The sequence below is a fragment of the Lepisma saccharinum genome, chromosome 21 (genome assembly GCF_977018435.1).
Source record: "Lepisma saccharinum chromosome 21, izLepSacc3.1, whole genome shotgun sequence".
Lineage (NCBI taxonomy): Eukaryota > Metazoa > Arthropoda > Insecta > Zygentoma > Lepismatidae > Lepisma > Lepisma saccharinum.
In genome coordinates, this window is record NC_139249.1 from 58574446 (window position 1) to 58593090 (window position 18645).

Consider the following 18645-nt stretch of genomic DNA (forward strand, 5'->3'; position numbering starts at 1 on the left):
AGTCCCGGATTTATTAGCCTTTGCTCCTGCCAGATCTTGGTCAAGTTCTCATGGAGGTGAAGCATGAACTGAATTCATGAGACTCGTCTCTTTTCTGAGTTGCCCTGATTGTTGTAGAAGTTGTGAGTGTGAATAATGTATCCATTGATTACTGCGATGTTGATCATATTATAGAAAAATGAGATATTATAGAAAAATTCACGCAAATCTTACGTGAATACAAATGGCATTATTAGACATGCACGTCAAAATTATGTGCAAGATTTTTCTTCTGTTACTATCACTACGTATTATTGACGTACAGAGTCCCACATAACGCACAAACTAAAGACGTTCACTGCTTCCGCCCTCCTTACCACAGTGCTGCCATGTGCCTGACAGAATGCCCGAGGAATAAAATAGGCGGAGGGGTAGGTGGGTGCAATGTGGGAGGTAGGGGAGGGAAATGAGCACAAAGCATACGTAAATTTTACGTACGGTAGTGTTCTAGGGTTAAGCGACAGTATTGTCAGCTTCAGGGCAATGTCCGGAATTTCGCTTCTAGCATCGGCCCAATGGCCACTGGATGGACCAAATTTGGGGGGAAGAATGACAAATTTAGAATTTAAATTGCTCAAAAAAATGCAGTGGTTGAGAAGTTACAGTCTTATATCTTCAATTTATCCCATAGCAACAAATAGGATTCAGGGGGAATGCAGGGGTGAAGGTCAATTGTTGAAATTTGCCCCAGCCACTTGTTAGCACATGGTAGCAGTTAAAGCACCATATCTTGAATATTTCAGTTCTGTATTTTTTGTTCGTTAGTTTACGTCTAAAGGTATTGTATACTCGAATTACAAAACAATACATCCATTGTTACTATTATAAACAAGCGTTGCTTGAAAAAGCGTCTAAAGTAGTTTAGAAATTATAGCAACTTTTATAAAACTATCCACTAATAATATGACAGTCACGAAGGGAAACGAAGGAAAAATTAAGACTTTCTCAAACTTCGCTTGTAAATAGTAGTAACAATGGATGTATTGTTTTGTAATTCAAGTATGTCACTAAAGATAAAAAAAGACAGACCTGAAATATCATGTGTAGTTTTCAAAAAATCGTATATTAATTGCTGCTGTGCACTGCAGGTCAAAATATCGACATCCGTCCTCAACAGGTATACATGTGGGGGTTGAAATTTCAACCATCCGGATGCTCAAGCTTAAGTGACGAATGCAGGCTCATCCAGGATTAAACCAGGTCTCTGGCACACCGTGCAATTGCTCTACAAACTAAGATACCGAGCCAGCCCTGGCTTCACCTGATCTTTCACTGTCATTGCTTTATCTTCGTGGAAGTCTACAACATTTCCACATGGGCAAAGCAAAGACAGCAAAAAATCAGGTGAAGCCAAGGCTGGATCAGTAGCTCAGTTGGCAGAGGAACAGCATGGCATGCCAGAGGCCCGAGCTTGCATTTGTCACTTAAATTTCTACAAAGAACATAACATGTTTATGTATTTCACAACTAATTTTAAGCAAACAAACAGAATTACTTACATAAAATTATGGGCTTGTGTTACATGAGATCGTTTAACAAACAATTTTCTAGCAGGTTTAGCAAATGAGTTTTCTGACCGCCAATTCCAAGGTTTAGAATAACAATGGTCCATCATTATGAAATCAGCCTCTCTTTCCTGTTGATAAAAAGTATAAATGAGTATACAGAATTCCTATATTGGTTATTTTGAGTCTTATGTATGCACATATTTTTCATATTACCCTTTCTTCTGTTACAGGAAAACCATTGCACTGACTAAGGAGGAGCAAATCCAAGTTATTTTGCTGGTAGGGACTTTGAACACATGCTTGGACTGTGTTTTAAAAATATAAGTTTGGTTCCAGACCTATGGAACAGCTGGTATTGTGGTGTTGCATGCACTTAGGTGGAAAATGATAAGATAGGTTAGATTAAACCTCCGTAACCCATGTGGCGGCACCTCCTTTTAATTTTTAATTATTTTCCATACCATCGCAATAATGTTCAGGAAAGCCCTAGGAAACTTATCTACACTATTTCCAGGAAAACATAGAGACGTTCGTGCCTTCTTTCTGGCATTCTTTCAGTTGCTTACACGCCTCTGAAGTGACCGATCCCTCTTTGGCAGTACTCAGTACCTTTCACCGGAATGCTTCCTACCTTAAATCATAGCACGCCAGCCATGAATTTGGTGGAAATAAGAATAAAACGACGGTACGTTGTTCAAAATGCAAATTATATGCATGCAGAAACCATACAATATTGAAAAGTAACAACATTTGGTTCCTTTTATTTGAGTCAGTATGTCATTTTTTACGTATATCATGTAAAAGTAGGAGAAACATATTGAGTTTTGAACTTTTTAAAAACATTTTTGTAAGTTTGTCTGATGAAGGAAGTGTGTGTTCTCCTGAAACGTCACAAAAATGTGTTTTTATGCTTGTAATAACCGTAAACTACAAGAGAAATAATTCTAGAATGCAAGCAATACGTACATACAAGAAAAACTATCACATTATATAAACACAACAGCAATCAAGATAGCATGATACACTTTAAGCTTCATATAATAATGAAAATATTAATCTTCGGAGCATTATTTGAGCTACAGTATATCCTCAAAGTCGAAAAATAAATGTTATCACCCCACATCGAATATTATGTTCTCCCATGTTGATATTGTGCAAATATTTTCATGGGACATGTGTCAGTGATAAGTCAAAAGTAAGGTTACATTGGAATTTATAGTATATCTTCAACGTGTGCACTTTGAACATCAATGCATTTGTGCAGCCGACGTTTCCAGAACCTTTTGCAGAAACGTCCTGCATACTCATGCCTGCACATTCCACAATGCGTTCCTATAGATGCTGGATGTTCTGAATCTTAACTGAGTAAATGAGTACCTTTAAATGACCCCAAAGGTCCACTGGTCTGGAGACCATGGTAGCCACTCAACGGGACCTCGGCGACCGATCCATGCACCAGGATACTGGACATTGAACCATTCACGGACAATGAATGAGACAAGGAAAACGTCCTATGTAACCTGACTTTTGACTCACCCTGTATTAAAAAATAATGCTCATTATGGTGCCTTTCTTATTAGTTCCTGTTATCAATCTATTCCCCCAGATTTTTATTTTGCCCTTTTTCCTGCATATTTGTGAAGAATTTAGACCCTGCAAATCTGGACTTTACTTGTTACTCATCATCAAAAAATCAGATTCCTCTATCATGGAATCACTGACATTCACTTACATGTCCTGCCAAGTGGTGCAAGTAGCTACTTAATTTACTCCCACTGTCATCTCCACTGTCGCTGGTTCCACTTGGACTTGGTAGGTTCGATGATCCAGGAGTCATTGTAAGCTGGCTTACCAAAGGAGATGGTGGCGACGGAGTCTGAAAAAGATAAGCACACAAATACTGTAATGTCTAAACTTGGACCAGCTTGCAAGGGTTACAATGTGAAGTCCACTGAAAATGTAAAAGTTCTATGTCCAAATCTCATTTTTTCAGGAGAGTCATTATTGGATCTTTGTCACCATTTCTCTGAAAGTTTGCATCATTGCAAAGGCTGATATATTGAAGCCTCTCAAAAAGAAGTCGTTGTTTGGTTAGGTATTTATGCTGTAATTAATTATTGAAATTTCAGATAGAACACAGCATTTTAGGAATGAGGTTAATTATTTGTTCTGTATTGGAGGTGATACAATTTCCTTATAAATTTGTCATTCGGTAGCAAAGTAAAAAAAGAAATTCAATCAAGCAACTACTTAAGATTTCACTATTATTCATAATTCTTGTCCATTAAAAGCAAAAGTAAGAACCGAAGTCCACCATGCCAGTAACACTACTACTTCTAAGAAGCTCCCATGAGTGACTGGGGTTAGAATGCAAGTTTGTTTTGTGTTTTAGGTCCACTTTTATGCACAGATAGGCTAATTAGGACTGGGCCTACAGATTTAAGTAGGATCCAAACCACTGTGCCTCCACTGGGTATCGAACCTGGTTAGAATGCCAGATGGGGCCTGTGGTTGGTTGATGGAAAATGTCGTAAGGTTTCATTGGCTGCTGGAGTTTGGATTCTCGTGGCAGCTGCCAAAAACACTCAATATACAAATATTGGTTTTAAGTAGTCATCAGACAACAGCAGAGATGAAACAACTGCATCCTAAATAGACCACAGCTCGATTTGTTTACAATTTGGAGATAGATCATTTGCATTCTCAGTGGATGAGATGTGTATTTTATTTATTCTTTTATTGCAAGGAGCTGCCCTCAAGAGATTGCAAAGGCAATTTTTGATTTCAAGCTACAAAAATACTTGGGGTCTCAAAATGTACCTTCATTAACTGTGCATAATTTTTTTCACTTACAACACAACTCAAAGCGTTTTGTATTCTTTCGTTCAATTCCTTGCACTTTCTTAAACACACATTTCTTATTGCAATCCTCACTCTTTCCAAACACACCACACTATGTATTATGAGATAAACTGAAGATAAACGGCTGTAACTACTCAATCACACTATCTAATTGAACAAATTAAATTCTAAATGTAAGAATAAGTCAAAAGAAACGTTTTAATTAACATCCGACAATTAAGGGTCCAGGGGGGGAAGCAGGGGCATAGGTTCAAAGTTCAAAATTTTCCATAATTATGCAAAATTTCCGAACTGTATTTTCCATATTTTTCAAAGTTGTGGCACGTGCCTTACATATCATCATATAGAGTGCTCTTTTGTCATGCTTCCCTCCAATTTAGTTCATAGGGCCGACGCTAGAAGCGAAATTCCAGACATTGTCCCAAAGCTGGCAACACTGCTGCTTTATGTAATATGTTATTATCATTTAGTCAAGAAATATCAGTCTGGTTTCAAAGAAACTTTGCGCAGTTGTGGGAATGTACCAATACATACTACATTTTAAATTTCATTCCAGTCTATTTAGGAGGGGGGAGGGGGAGCACATGCTGCTGTTTCAAATCCGAAGTGATGGATTGGTGAAAAATGACATAAGATGTGCGCCGTATGTCACTTTTTTTAAAATTCAACTTTCTTCTTCTTCCTCTAACACTGATTATTGGGAGACACAACATATAAATTTTACTTCTGATAAAAGCAAGTGTCTTTAAGAAAGAAAACAAAACAAATTTCACCTCTGAACGTATCACAATTAGTTCTCAAGGTACATTTTACCCCCTTCGCTTCAAGTTTTTAAAAAGTGCATGCTTAAAAAGAGGCCAGCTAAAATTGGAATACATGTGCGCAAGGCTATGGCCTCTAAAGGTAAAAGTTTGTTTTGTCTTGATAACACCAACATCTTTTTGAGAGGGAACTTTTTTTTTTTTATGGATTGTTTTAATTTCTTTTCAATTCCGCCCAGGGGTCCCGGGTTCGAAACCTAGCCTGGGTTTGCGAGTGTCTATTCATCAATTTCATCATATCATCACTCATCCCAATCTTCTCAAATTAGCCGAAAGTGGCACAAAAGGCAAAGTAAAATATAGGAAATCAGTCAAATCAAAATTCAATTCCAGGTTCCATTGGCAACGTATCTCGACATGTAGATGCCACAGCTACACGAAACTTCTGCCACTGGAAGGGAGTTCCGTTGTCGCCCGGTAGATGGCAGTCATGTTCCAGGCTTGTGTGAAGCAGTGCGAGTGTGAGCTGTGTGAAGTGCAAACCTGCAGGAACTTGCTGTCCGTTATATCATGGAGGCCAGTAAGGAAGAGCAGCAGATAAACAATGTTTCCCATACACTGCCGTCATTTGAAAGTGAAGGAAATGCATGACTGCTCGCTGCTCTTTCTTACTGGCATCCATGATATTCTATGTAATCAAAAGTATCCGGACACACCACGAAACGTGTGTTTATCATAGAGGGCAATACAGTACTGCCATCCACCGTATGGAACACACGGTCAGCGATCTCAGTAGTCTGCAGACAGTGCAATGGGATGGTCTAAATAACTCACGTACTTTCAACGTGGTCAGGTGGTTGGGTGGCACTTGTGCAAGAAGTCTGTGCACGAGATTTCCACCCTCCTAAACATGTTCTGAATCTTTAACTGAGTAAACGAGTACTCCAATGTTATAGTGAAGTGGAAACGTGAAGGGACGTGTCCAACCCAAAAGCATGCAGGCCAACCTCTCATGTTGACCTTCAAAGACCGTCGAGTGTTGAAGAGGGTCGTACAGCATAATCGTCGATCATCCATCGCCAACATCACAAAGAAATTCCAAACTGCATCAAGATCTATTCCAAGCAGCATGATTGATCGGCACGAGGTGCGTCAACTTAGTTTCCATGGCCGAGCAGCTGCCCATAAGCCAAACATCACACAGGCAAATGCCAAATGCCACCTCGTGTGGTGCAAACTGGACCATAGAACAGTGGAAAACCATTGTGTGGAGTGATGAATCATGGTACACAATGTGGCAATCCAATGGTAGGGTGTGGGTGTGGTGAATGCCTGGTGAACATCATCTACCAGCCATATAGTGCAGACAGTGAAATTCAGAGGGTGGGGGGAAACAGTGCCCTCATGTTTCTCCTGGAGGGGGCTTGGCCCCCTTGTTGCATTACATGGCAATGTCACAGCACAAGCTTACGTTGACATTTTAACCATTTTAATGCTGCCTACCATTGAAGATCAGTTCGGAGATGACCATTGCATCTTTCAACACGACCAAGCACCCGTCCATACTGCAGAGCTTGTGGGAGAGTGGTTTGATGACAACAACATCCCACTAATGGACTGCACAGAGTCCTGATTTGAATTCTGTAGATCATCTCTGGGATGTTTTGGAATGCGGACTCCGTGCTAGACCACACCGACCCACATTCATACTTCTCATTTTGGCGCTCTGCGAGTAATGGGCTGCCATTCACCAGGAAACCTTCCGCCACCTGATTGAAAGTATGCCAACGAGAGTGAAGGCTAAGAGTGAGCCAACATCGTGTTGACTGCCAGTGTTCACGATGGAGGACGGCCCAAACTTGTACTTCATTTTCAGGTGACTGTCCAGATACATCTGATCATGTAGAGTATTGTCCCTGCACATCTGCACTTCACACAGCTCTCACTCGCACTGCTTCACACAAGCCTGCATCTACCAGGCAACAACAGAAACCCCTTCCAGTGGTAGAAGTTCCATGAATCGATGGAATCTACACGATGAGATATACGAGGTGGTCGTTTCCCACCGACTGTCCCTTATACTTCTGCAAGAGCTTGTTGTACATTTAATGAATCATGTTCTGATGAGCAAACAAGGGAGAGAAAACAGTCTGTCAGGGAGATCATCCATGTAAAGAAACAAAAGTGAACTTGGGGACTCCAGACGTGCCAGAAAGGATAACATGCTGCTTTCTGCTGCTTTTGTGCATGCAGAAAGTCTTCTGGCAAAGATTACCATTATGGTTAATTTTATCAAAGATCTTTGAAATGTCAAAATGTATAGGGTGTCTGGAGGGGGTCTGGCAGTTTTTAAAGGTGTGTTATTTTAATATGGTAAGGAGTAACTCGAAACAAAAACGTGTTTTGAAGGAAAACTCGCCAAGTTTTATTAAAAGGAGATGTCGGCTTATCATCTGGCTTAATTTCGTCCAACAACTGAACCTTGTATGCGTAGAAACATAACCTTTTGTGCATGACTTCATGAACAGTGGACCTTGGAATTCCTAGCAGCCTGCTTGCCTCCCATATTGACTTTCATGGCCTACGCGTGCTTTTTTCAGTACAGACGCTGTTAGCGTCACCACCGCTAGTTGTACATGTATGAAAATTTGCTGAATCAAACCTGCAAATGTACTATTGCTTTTGCAATGCTTTGTGAACAAAAAGCTCGGTTTGTTGAAATCAAATAACTACTTACAAACTCTCAGTTACAATTCTTGGACACCCTGTATAATGTTAAGGTGAGAATTGTTTGAAAAAGATTGAGCAGCATGAGATTTGTCAAGCAAGAACTGCCTGGAAAAAACATGCCGAGCAGTATTTACGTGAGGGAATGCAAAACTTCAGCAACCTGTCTGATTATTCTCTCACAGACAATAGGGAGGGGTGACAAAAGAGATATTGACCTCCAAGATTTTACAGAATTTTTGCCTCCAGATCAGTATTATTAGTGTACCATGGGTTCGGTTTCTTGACGTGTATATATACTATATCTACACTAAATCCACACACAGACACAAACATTAATGTTGGAATTATTAATAAATTTGTAGCAAGCTGTTACTTCAAGAAAATCCAATATTGGTTTAATTTACATTATATATGTGAATGTAAAAAAAAAACTCCAACAGAAAATAGAGAATCAAATGTCACATTATTATGTAATAAAAGCTGTCCAAAATGGTTCAAATATTAACATATTTGAAAATGTGAAGCTTTGCATGTTAATAATATAAAATGGTGTAAAGAATAGCAATGATCAATATCGTTCTGGTTAACTTTATTACAATGTCTTGAAAAAAGAATAAATATTTGATTCATATCTACATCCAGGATTACAGAACAATTTTTACAGCAATATTTATTTACGTTGACATAAAAATTAAAAATATAGTGTTTTTTTATGTATGCAAAAATGTTAAACATACACACTATGGGAACAAACTTGAAACAATCTCTAATTAAATATATAGTGTGTATACCTACTTTCAGTCGATTTGACTGCATGATTCATCTAAGACCACTCTGTTTCTGCTTGGTAGATATATTATTATTATTATTTATTATTAAAGTAGGGTTACACTTAAGCTTACAATTTACTTTACATTGATTCTGTAACTATAAAAACAGCTTTTTAGTTTTTTAGGAAAATATCCTAACAAGTACAGCAGTCAGCTCATGAGAAGATCCCAAAATGAGGGGAGGCAGGGGGACAGGGGAAGACTGATTTTAGAGGTATGAGGAAGTTTTCTGCTGCAGTCAGTGTGTCCTTCTGGAAGAGCATGGTAGTTGATTTGTTAGTTTTTCGAGGTTTTCTAAGAGTTATGGCAGGTGTAAGGAGGAAAGGTGCTATTGTGTATGGTGAAGCATGCGAGATTGTGATCGCGAATCTGCAGAAAAACAATAATTGGTGCCTGTTCAGCATCTGGCTGAACAGGTTTGTCGAACCAGATGATCAAGGGTGCACTCCCCCCACCCTAAAAGAGGATTCACTTGAAACTACGTCACTTCACTTCTATCGGGGATCTTCTCACGAGTTATCAGCTGTAGTTGTTCTCTATCATTAAAAAATTAAGATGTTTACAAATTTATGTACGTGAAACCATTGATTCTAAAAAAAATCAGGTGTGTAACTCATGTACTAGATATTCGAGGATTATAGGCCTACTTATGTACATTTTTAAAAAAAGTTATTTGTCAGTGGTTTCAAACACACATGTTGGAGCTTACATTAGGATGTGAGGAAAAAGAAACCCTCTTGCTTAAGGCTTGAACACACATTGCTCAGGTCATGAATCTGTAACACTTGTCCCTCACCTAGAGCTTCTGCTTTATATGGTAACATTTACAATTCATAGAAGTTACTTTCAGTGTTTCATCACCGGCAAAGGATTTTTTCCCACCCTCTTCAGTTTTCAGATGCGCTTTATTTTTAGACTGCTATAACTAGGGCTACGAAGTTGACAAATCATCTTTTTTCTGGGCTTTGAAGACAATGTTAAACTTCAGTTAGAACCAGAACACATTGTTTTGGTATTGCAATTTTTTTCCATTTTCCAGCCTTTATGGCTTTTAGGTCATTTTTCAGTATTTTGTGCATTCTCGATTGTATTTTTTATCATTTTTGAGGTTTCTTTTTTCTCCTTCCCAGTTGTGTCATGAATTTAAAATGCATTTGCTAGCATAACTTACATATTTAAATTCCCCACCATGGTATTCTTACCAAGTATGCCATTAATCATTGTCAATACAAAAGCACAATATTATTTTTAACTGAAATTTTTGGAAATGGATTTTGTGGAACTAACTGTTGTAAATTTACTTTTCTTCCAGCAAACTTAAAATACTTTGGGTGAAGCTTACTTTGAGGTTCCCTTGTTGGCTTTAATCTTTGATTTCAAAGTAAAATTAGTCACAACATAGCAAAAATACGAGGGCAGGCTGAAAAGTAATGCCTGCTATTTTTTTGTGACTGTGTAAAGACATTTTGGATTTTGAGCAACCATGCATTGTACTCTTCAGACTTTCACCCTTCTCCATTCCAAGTTTCAAACTTCTATCACCAGGGGTTGCTGAACTAGAGCGAGGAAAATGGCAGCATGGGGAATACATTTTCTGCAGTTATAAACTCTGTCACCACACCCAGTTTCAGGTTCACCGACATAGTATGGTTACATGCTGCTATTTTCCTTGCTCTAGTTCAGCAACCCCTGGTGATAGAAGTTTGAAACTTGGAATGGAGAAGGGGGAAAGTCTGAAGAGTACAATGCATGGTTGCTCAAAATCCAAAATGTATTTACACAGTCACAAAAAAATAGCAGGCATTACTTTTCAGCCTGCCCTCGTATGTGATGCACATGAAACAAAACTGTATTTTCACATGTTGACCAACTACTGCACCGTGCAAGGCCCACTTTGAAAGGAGGTGAATCACTTGCACAAAAAAACCTTGCAGAGTATTTTATGTAACCTTGAAGTAAAAATATAGAAAACTACATCAGCACTTAATTGCTTTTTTCCCTTTGCTTTGATAGTTTAACCCACCAAACAGATTTTATCAAATTATTCAACTAGCCTCTTTTAATTGATGAAAAATCAAGCTTTCATTTTAAGGGTGGAAATTATTTAAAGGTCATTTTTTAGAATTTTTAGAGCATTTTAAAATAATTTTAAGGTCATTTTTTGAGATTTTTTAGGTCATGAACTTACAAGACCTAGCTATAACTGTTTACTTTCTACTGCCTATGAAAATCTTTCTGGGACACATAATTTAGACATCACTTCCAGAAAAGGCAATATATGACTCTCCTAAAGAACTTGAAGTGGCTATGACATATACAATTCACATCATATGGACTTAAAATATTTTTTCGTATTTACACTCAACACCATCCTCAACCAAGCGTTTACTTTTCGGACATGTAATACATTATAGCACATTTGTTACTAATCATTGACTACCAATTAATGTAAATATGATCTACATTTAAGCATGCACGTGACTGTGTCCAAAGTCTATGCGAGGGGAGCCAGGAATTCAAAATGTGATAAATTACCGGGGACATTCTACCTCCCAATCGGTTACCACCACCACACCTCTTAGTGAAACTGAAATTCTGCACTTACAGGAGATGAAGGTGCAGAGGACAGAAGCATCTTCATCAGTCTGTCTTTTCCTTGCCATTGTTCACTCATTCTAATCGCAGCCAGCTTCCCTGAGAAGGGAATCAATACCTGTCACAGAATAACAATTGTCAAAACTTGCAAGTGAAACTTCGCCTACTACTGCTATAAACCATCTACAATTACAAGCAGCAACACTGTTGTTTTATGAAAGGAAAATCTGCAATCACTGATATCTGGATAGAATATAAAAATTAAAAATACATTGAAAATAAAACTATACTGTAATTAAATAAATGATGAAATGGCACGTCCATAACTCTACCTTTTACCATCAACTTCTTTGAAAAGTTACTTAACTCTTTCGCTGTGGGATTTTGACATGCTGATATACAGATAGTTTTGGGGGGAAATTTTCAAAATTGCACAATTTTGTAAAAAAGTATTATAAATTACGGATATAAACTCCAATACTATTCTTTGAACAACTGCCCCAATTCACCCTGTTATCCATGGAATATCAATCTCGAAATTTTCTTTTTGCAGGTACCTGTCAATGTGCTGTAAATATCAAATTTCTATCAGGTCCTCCACTAGAGATATAGGGACTGCCTCAAATTTTGAAGAACAAGCATTTTTAAAGAGCTTTAACTAAGAGAGGAAACCAGAAGCAGAGCTCAAATATTTTGGGCCAAAACTTCGGATACGAAAAAAAAAAGGCCCAAAATGTTTTACTTGGGACTGGCAACACCGACGAAGCTGCACGTGCACGGAAGTATGCTTTAGTATTCTGTGCCTGCAACAGAGGTATATTTCTCAGTGTGGAGATGGGTACGTGCAAGTAGCAGGAAGTTGAAATGGCTGCTGTAATAGAAAATCCCGCCAAATGCGAGGTGAGGTCAGTGATTAGATTTCTCAATGCAGAAGGACTGAGTACAGCTGACATTCATCGGGAATTGTCTGACATTTACGGACCAACAGTAATGGGTTAAGCAAAGGTAAGACAATGGTGCCGTGCTTTTCGGGAAGGACGTTCAAATGTTCATGATGACGAGCGGAGCGGCAGGCCCAGTTTTCAGACAGATGACCTTGTGCAACGTGTTGATGAGAAAGTGTAATCCAATCGCCGTTTCACCATTACTGATCTAGGCAAGAAGTTTCCTGAAGTGTCTGATAAAACATGCACTGAATTGTACCGAACAATCTTGGTTATCACAAACTGTGTGCGAGGTGGGGGCCAAAAATGTTGAGAAACACTCACAAAGATGAAAGAATGAAATCAGCACGTGATTTTTTGGCCCGCTGGGAGGATGATGGGGATGACTTGTTATCTCACATAGTGACTGGAGATAAAACCTGGATATCGTACATCACTGATGAGTCGAAGCAGCAATCCATGCAATGATGTCACTCTGGTTCACCAAAACCGAAGTAATTCAAGCAAACACCACCATGTTTTGGGGCCAAAAAGGTGTAATCCTCGTGGAATTCCTGGAACCAGGACGAACCATCACAGCAGATGTGTATTGCCAAACACTGTCTAATCTGTGACGTGACATCCAAAACCGACGAAGAGGACCGTTACAGTCTGGAATTCTCCTTATTCATGACAACACCCACCCACACACAGCAACAATTTAAAAATTCCGATGGGAACATTTTAATCACCCACCATACAGTCCCGATCTTGCCCCAAGTGATTACTTTCTGTTCCTTCGTCTCAAAAAGTGGCTTGCTTTGCAACATTTCGATGAAAGTGAAGTTCTCAAGACATCAGTTCTCGACTGGCTGAGATCCCAGGTGGCAGATTTCTACGCAGAAGGTCTACGTAAACTTGTTCCACAGTTCCAAAAATGCTTGGAGCATCATGATGACAGCCAGAGTATGCACTTATATAGCATCAAAATAAAAATTTTCTCGCTTCATTTTTTCTCTGTAATAACCAATCAGCCCTTTTTTTGACATGCCCCTAGTATATATGTTTTATCCTAAAAAAAACTATAGCTCTGATATTATATTATTTCCCTACTAAAAATAAAAATTCTAAACTTTCCTTTTTGTTCAAAATTGAATATCAGTTTTGGCCTTAAATTTCAGCCATTTTCATTAGAGATGGTGATAAAAGGCACAGAACATAAAATAAAGCTTGAAATGTCCTGAAAACAATGTTTTTTACCACAGCTTTCTATCATTTTTCTTAGCTGAGTTATCATAATTATCACAACTGTCTGCAAAGGCCAAAAATGGCAGAAGTCATGAAACAAAAAGTGGCCACCATTTTTAAACGATGTCAACTGAAGAAGATCCTTATATAGGGTCGAAAAGTTATGTGTAAAGTGTTTTTTGCCTAAATAAAGACTCCCTTGGTCAGAATCTTAAATGATTTTATGAAATTTGAAGACTATGACAAATAAGATTGGAAAGGAAATTGTAACATCAAATTTAGCAACTAAAAGTCAAAAATTAGTCTCCCGTAGTAGTAGTAATTCTGTCACATGTAATTAAAGGATGGCAAGTTTGATGCTCATTGGAAGTACACTGAATGGTGGTTTGGATCCTACTTTAACTTCTCTACCCGGGATTTAAAATCTCCCACCTGCTGAACCTCAAGCAGTATTTAAATCTTTCAGCTTTACAATTTTCTGGTGATGTTTAACAACCTTCTATATTTTTAAAACTAGAGAATATATTTAAATCAAATTTTCAGTTATTCATTTACAGTGTCCTCACACAGTTTCATCAGTGTGAATTTTTTTGATTCATGCATTCTAGATGCATTGTGTTTATGACTATACTATTTGAAAGTTAGTAACACATTTGTAACGACCCTGTGTGGTCGCAAAATTCCTTACAAATTAACATTTCCGTTCCAAGTATTCATTACTGTTGAAAGAGTTGAGTGAAATGTCCCTGCAAGGCATATGCTTTGAGTTTTAAGTCCAACTTGTTCTTTAAACGTTAATAATTGTCACTTCCTATCCATTGTTTAGTAATGCAGAGTCCTGTGCGACATGTTATTAATTGTATTGTGTTAATGCACACAATTTTTGTTTATGTTAACATGTGCATCTAGTGATTTTTCCAATAGTGATTTCTCGGTATAAAAACATGATAATTCCCAGTGCGGGGGTTGCAACATGTAAACGAAAAGTGAGTTGGCAACGCATACTCTTAGTTAGGATTTTTCACTGCACTTGTGCAACCGCGAGTATAAAGCCAGCGCAGCAAAGCCGAGAGCTCGGTTGGCTCCCTGATGTTAACTGGCAAACATCCAGGGTGAACCGGACTCCCAGCCAGAAGCCTAGCAGTCATCCCAGAAGGAAGGAGAGAGAAGAAAGAAGAAGAAGAGCCTAGCAGCAACCTACCTACCTGGTCCAATCGCTTCAGCTGATACATGCTCAGGTTCTACCTGCCCAGTTTGACTGGGAGTACCAGAACCGTCCTTCCTAACCTGCTGTCCCTGCATAGGAGACACAGGTTGGCTTCCCAATTCCCAGCTAACGCCGGGGGTGTTGCAACATCCATTGTTCCCTGACCTAGTGCCCTCTCGTCAGAAATATCCAACTGGTTAGTGACCGGGGGTGCTGCTTCTCCTATGTTCCACTCGTCGGGGGTGCCGATTGACTACGGCCAGTTCCCAGCTGAGGTTTGGGGTACCGCGTGCTTCCTACTTTCTTTTACAGGGGAACCCATGACATCACCAGCGACCAAAGCCTTAAATAAAATTAGGTCTCCATACTCCCCCTGGCGCCTCAGTGCGAGGAATAAATTGGATGTTCCTTGCCCCCTTTTATCTCTTCGAGACCAGAAGAGGTGCAGGTAAAAGCACGTGTGTGGTACAGGTAAATGCACATGAGAGTTATAGGTAAAGACACGTGTGTGCTAACGAACATCCTTATGTTGTGTTTATAACAAACATATATATATATATATATATATACATATATATATATAAAGCTAGTGTAACATTTCCTTATCCCAGTATGCTCTGAGATATTTATTGGGGTGTATGTTTCAATGACTGTTAACAAGTTAGCACCTTGGGTAAACTTTTGCCACTCTCCTAATTGAAGTGACTAGAGTATTGAGCGAAACCTGTATTGCTGTGTAGTTTTGAGGATGGACGTTGCACATTTTCGCTCTTAATAGTAACATTTTTGCTCTTAACACAGTTTTTATTACACTAACATAAAATTACAAACATAATATATAAAATATACAGTGGCTGCGGTGGCTCAGTCGGTAACGCGTCTGACTACCATGCTAAAGGTCCCGGGTTCGATCCCCGGCCGGTTCAAATCTGGGAACTTTTCTAACAGTGGAAGCGGCCCCGGTGCCTACCCAGCGTCGAATAACATGGGTACCTGGGGGAAACCCTGGGGGGTAAAGGCGGTCAGGGGCATGATGCTGATCACATCACCCCCACTCATGACCCGATCAAGAAAGTGTGGGGCATTACCCCCACACCCCCTATACGCCTTCATGGCGTGGTGCTAAGCACAGGGGAACACTTTACCTTTTTTATATACAAAATATACATAATATACAAAAATTACAAAAACTAACAAGAATACAAATTACAAATAACTTGAAAAGTTATAATCCAGTTGTAGAGGAGTGTCAAAAATTTGCAATTTGGCCTTTTTGTGGTATTCTTCAGCAATGCTTAGCAGTTGGAACAACCCAGCCATTGTCAATGTTTGACTGACAAAAACAACGTTGTGCAAGTAGTTTATTATTTCCCTGTAGATAGCAGTAAATGCACCTTTCTGGTCAAATGATAAAACAATTTAACTCTATAAATTCTTAGATGACAGAAATGAAGGTTCTTTCATGAAACTACGATCGGATTGGGGTGTGTTGGAACCCTGTACCACTGCATAGGTTTGAATGTAAAAAAAAAAAGTATTGCAGGGTGGCCACTCTAGGACCATGTGAAATTCAAGTATAACTCCCAGTTTTCAAGGTGAACTTTTACAAAATTTGAGGCTATAAGTAGATGTATTTTCTATTTCAACCTTACATATTATGCATCTGCCCCCCCCCCCCCTCCACAAATATATTAAAAAATAAAGGAACTGTGTGATTGAAATGTATAAAAAAAATCTAATTCAATTAAATGGTATTGTATATTTAAAATATTTAAGTTAAGGTGTGGACTTTACATTTGCAATACACATATTTAGACTCGAATTACATCTTCAAACACAAGTCACAAATGTTATGGGATATACTAATGTACGAAAAATTGCAAATTGTATAAGAATTTCAAACTCAAATTTAACTAATCAACTTCAAGATATCTGTATCTTGCAATACTTGCCTCAGGCGTTTATAAATATGTATAAATTTAAACAGGGTTTGGATTAACAAAAGTTACAATATTTCACCTCTACGGAGATAAATTCATGCAAAGCATGCATAATTCCCGGAGCCAATAATTCACGCATAATTCCTGTAATTTCCCATGAGTAGCCACCCTGTATTAGCTAAAGAAGAGTATCTAAAAAAATTGAAAGAAATAGTAAAGGGGAGTCTAGTGACAGCCTGTTGGATACATCATGAAGCAGATTTTGAACTAAATATGTTTTGGTTTCAATCCACATTATCAAATTGCCAAATTCTGGAATAAAACATCTTTATTTTTTTACACACACTTTGCAAATGCATCAAATTTTGGAAAATAGAAATCTTCAATATCTAACACCCATACACGTAAATGATATTACAGGAAAGATCACTTTCTTACCTTGATGTCTCTCCTAAGAAGACAAAGTACATCAGTATATCAACTCAAGAATAAAGAAGTCCAATTATAAAGATCCAAGCAAAGTACAATAATGTCCATAATCAAGATCAGAAAGAATTCTTTCATCTGATTTCAACTATCATTCCAAGACCTGAAATGAAAAAAAAGAAGCAATGCAATTTTGTCTGAAGAAATATCCATCATCATTGTTCTTGTCAGCAAAGGAGAAACCTATTTATATATCTAAGGAACGATCAAATGAAAATATACCTTCACCTGTACAAACTATCTTGCAAGAGATATTCAGGGTTGCCAATTTGTTGCTATTTACACCAGATCTGGTGTTTTGACACCTCGAGCTGGTGCCAATGTTTTGAAATTGCGCTAAGGCAAAATTCTGGTGCGAAAAAATGCATTCGTACCCTGCTCCCCAGACATTTACACATTCTCCCCATATGCATTATGCCACTGAGAAACTAGACAATGCAGTTGTAGGTGTCCTTCGAAAGTTTATTTAGAGGACTGACAATGTGAAAATTGCAAGGGCTCAAGACCAAAAGTGGTCCTTTTCTTTCAACCTTTCTCACCCTAAAAGATCTTCATTGGCCTCACCCTCATGAGGGTCAACAAGCTCATCGAGGCAGATTATCAATTTGAATCACCATTACAATCAATCACTAGGGGGTTATTATATGGCAATTGAAATAAAGAATTGAAATATCACCCACTGACATGGATTTCAATGAATCTATACTTGTAGCTTTGACCTAGGTAAGAAACAACATCATTTTTTTCATCTCTGGGTATATACTATTCCCATATGTACTTTTTCCCTTTTTTTTGTAATTTTATATTTTTTTCTTTCTTTTCAATATTTACTTCTGTATGTAATTTTTTAAATGTTCTTTTCTAATTTTCATATGGTAAAATTTCTATGTAAACATGGTTAAGTGGTAGAAAAGGCTACAAAGCCTTAACTTCACCATGATAAACAAGACGTAATAAATAAATACTTTTACAGTTACAGGTCAACGTTTTCAGGGTTTGCTTATATATCTCACTCCTGGCTCTTCGTTGAGGAGTGTAGAATATTAATAAAATAATTATATTTCAGCATGCAACTTTCGTATCTCCAAGAATTCTTTTATGTAAGCCAATCAAAATGTACAGATTCAAATAAAAATTGCTCGAAAACTTGTTTTTTTCATATTGTTGCAAAAAATGATTTTACAAAAAAACAAACATATTTCTTACTCTGTTTAGAGACCTCCCGCAGTGAAAACAGATATCGCCCTGTGAGTGGTGCATATGGCTCAGACATAGTACATAGCATATTCCTGGAAATTCAAATACCTGGGCTAATCCCCCTTTTCCTATCCAACTTTAGACTTTTGTTTGTCCAGACCTGCATAACTGGGTTTCAACAAGCATGTTTCAGCACAGGGTACTCGGCAAATAAATAATTTTATTTGAACCACAGTTGATGGCACTTACTTTCTGGAAAGTGTAGTGGTGGGTTTGGATTTCCTTCCATGCCAAGGGAATAGTACTAAGCATTTAACAC

General features: G+C 38.2%; 1 protein-coding gene across 7 annotated transcripts in view; it reads right to left on the reverse strand.

Annotated features, from left to right (window-relative positions):
• The window catches only part of Rcd1 (Reduction in Cnn dots 1), a 171119-nt gene that overhangs the window by 128276 nt on the left and 24198 nt on the right, over window positions 1–18645 (reverse strand). For 5 of the 7 annotated variants that reach the window (XM_083143048.1, XM_083143050.1, XM_083143052.1 and 2 more), the window contains 4 exons: window positions 17082–17232; window positions 11336–11443; window positions 3280–3423; window positions 1539–1675 (listed from right to left, as the gene is read on the reverse strand). In XM_083143048.1, coding sequence (XP_082999174.1) covers window positions 1539–1675; window positions 3280–3423; window positions 11336–11404 — 350 coding nt within the window. In that variant the 5' untranslated portion in view covers window positions 11405–11443; window positions 17082–17232. The remainder of the gene's footprint in view (window positions 1–1538; window positions 1676–3279; window positions 3424–11335; window positions 11444–17081; window positions 17233–18645) is intronic. The other 2 variants (XM_083143053.1, XM_083143054.1) reach the window with 2 other exon arrangements.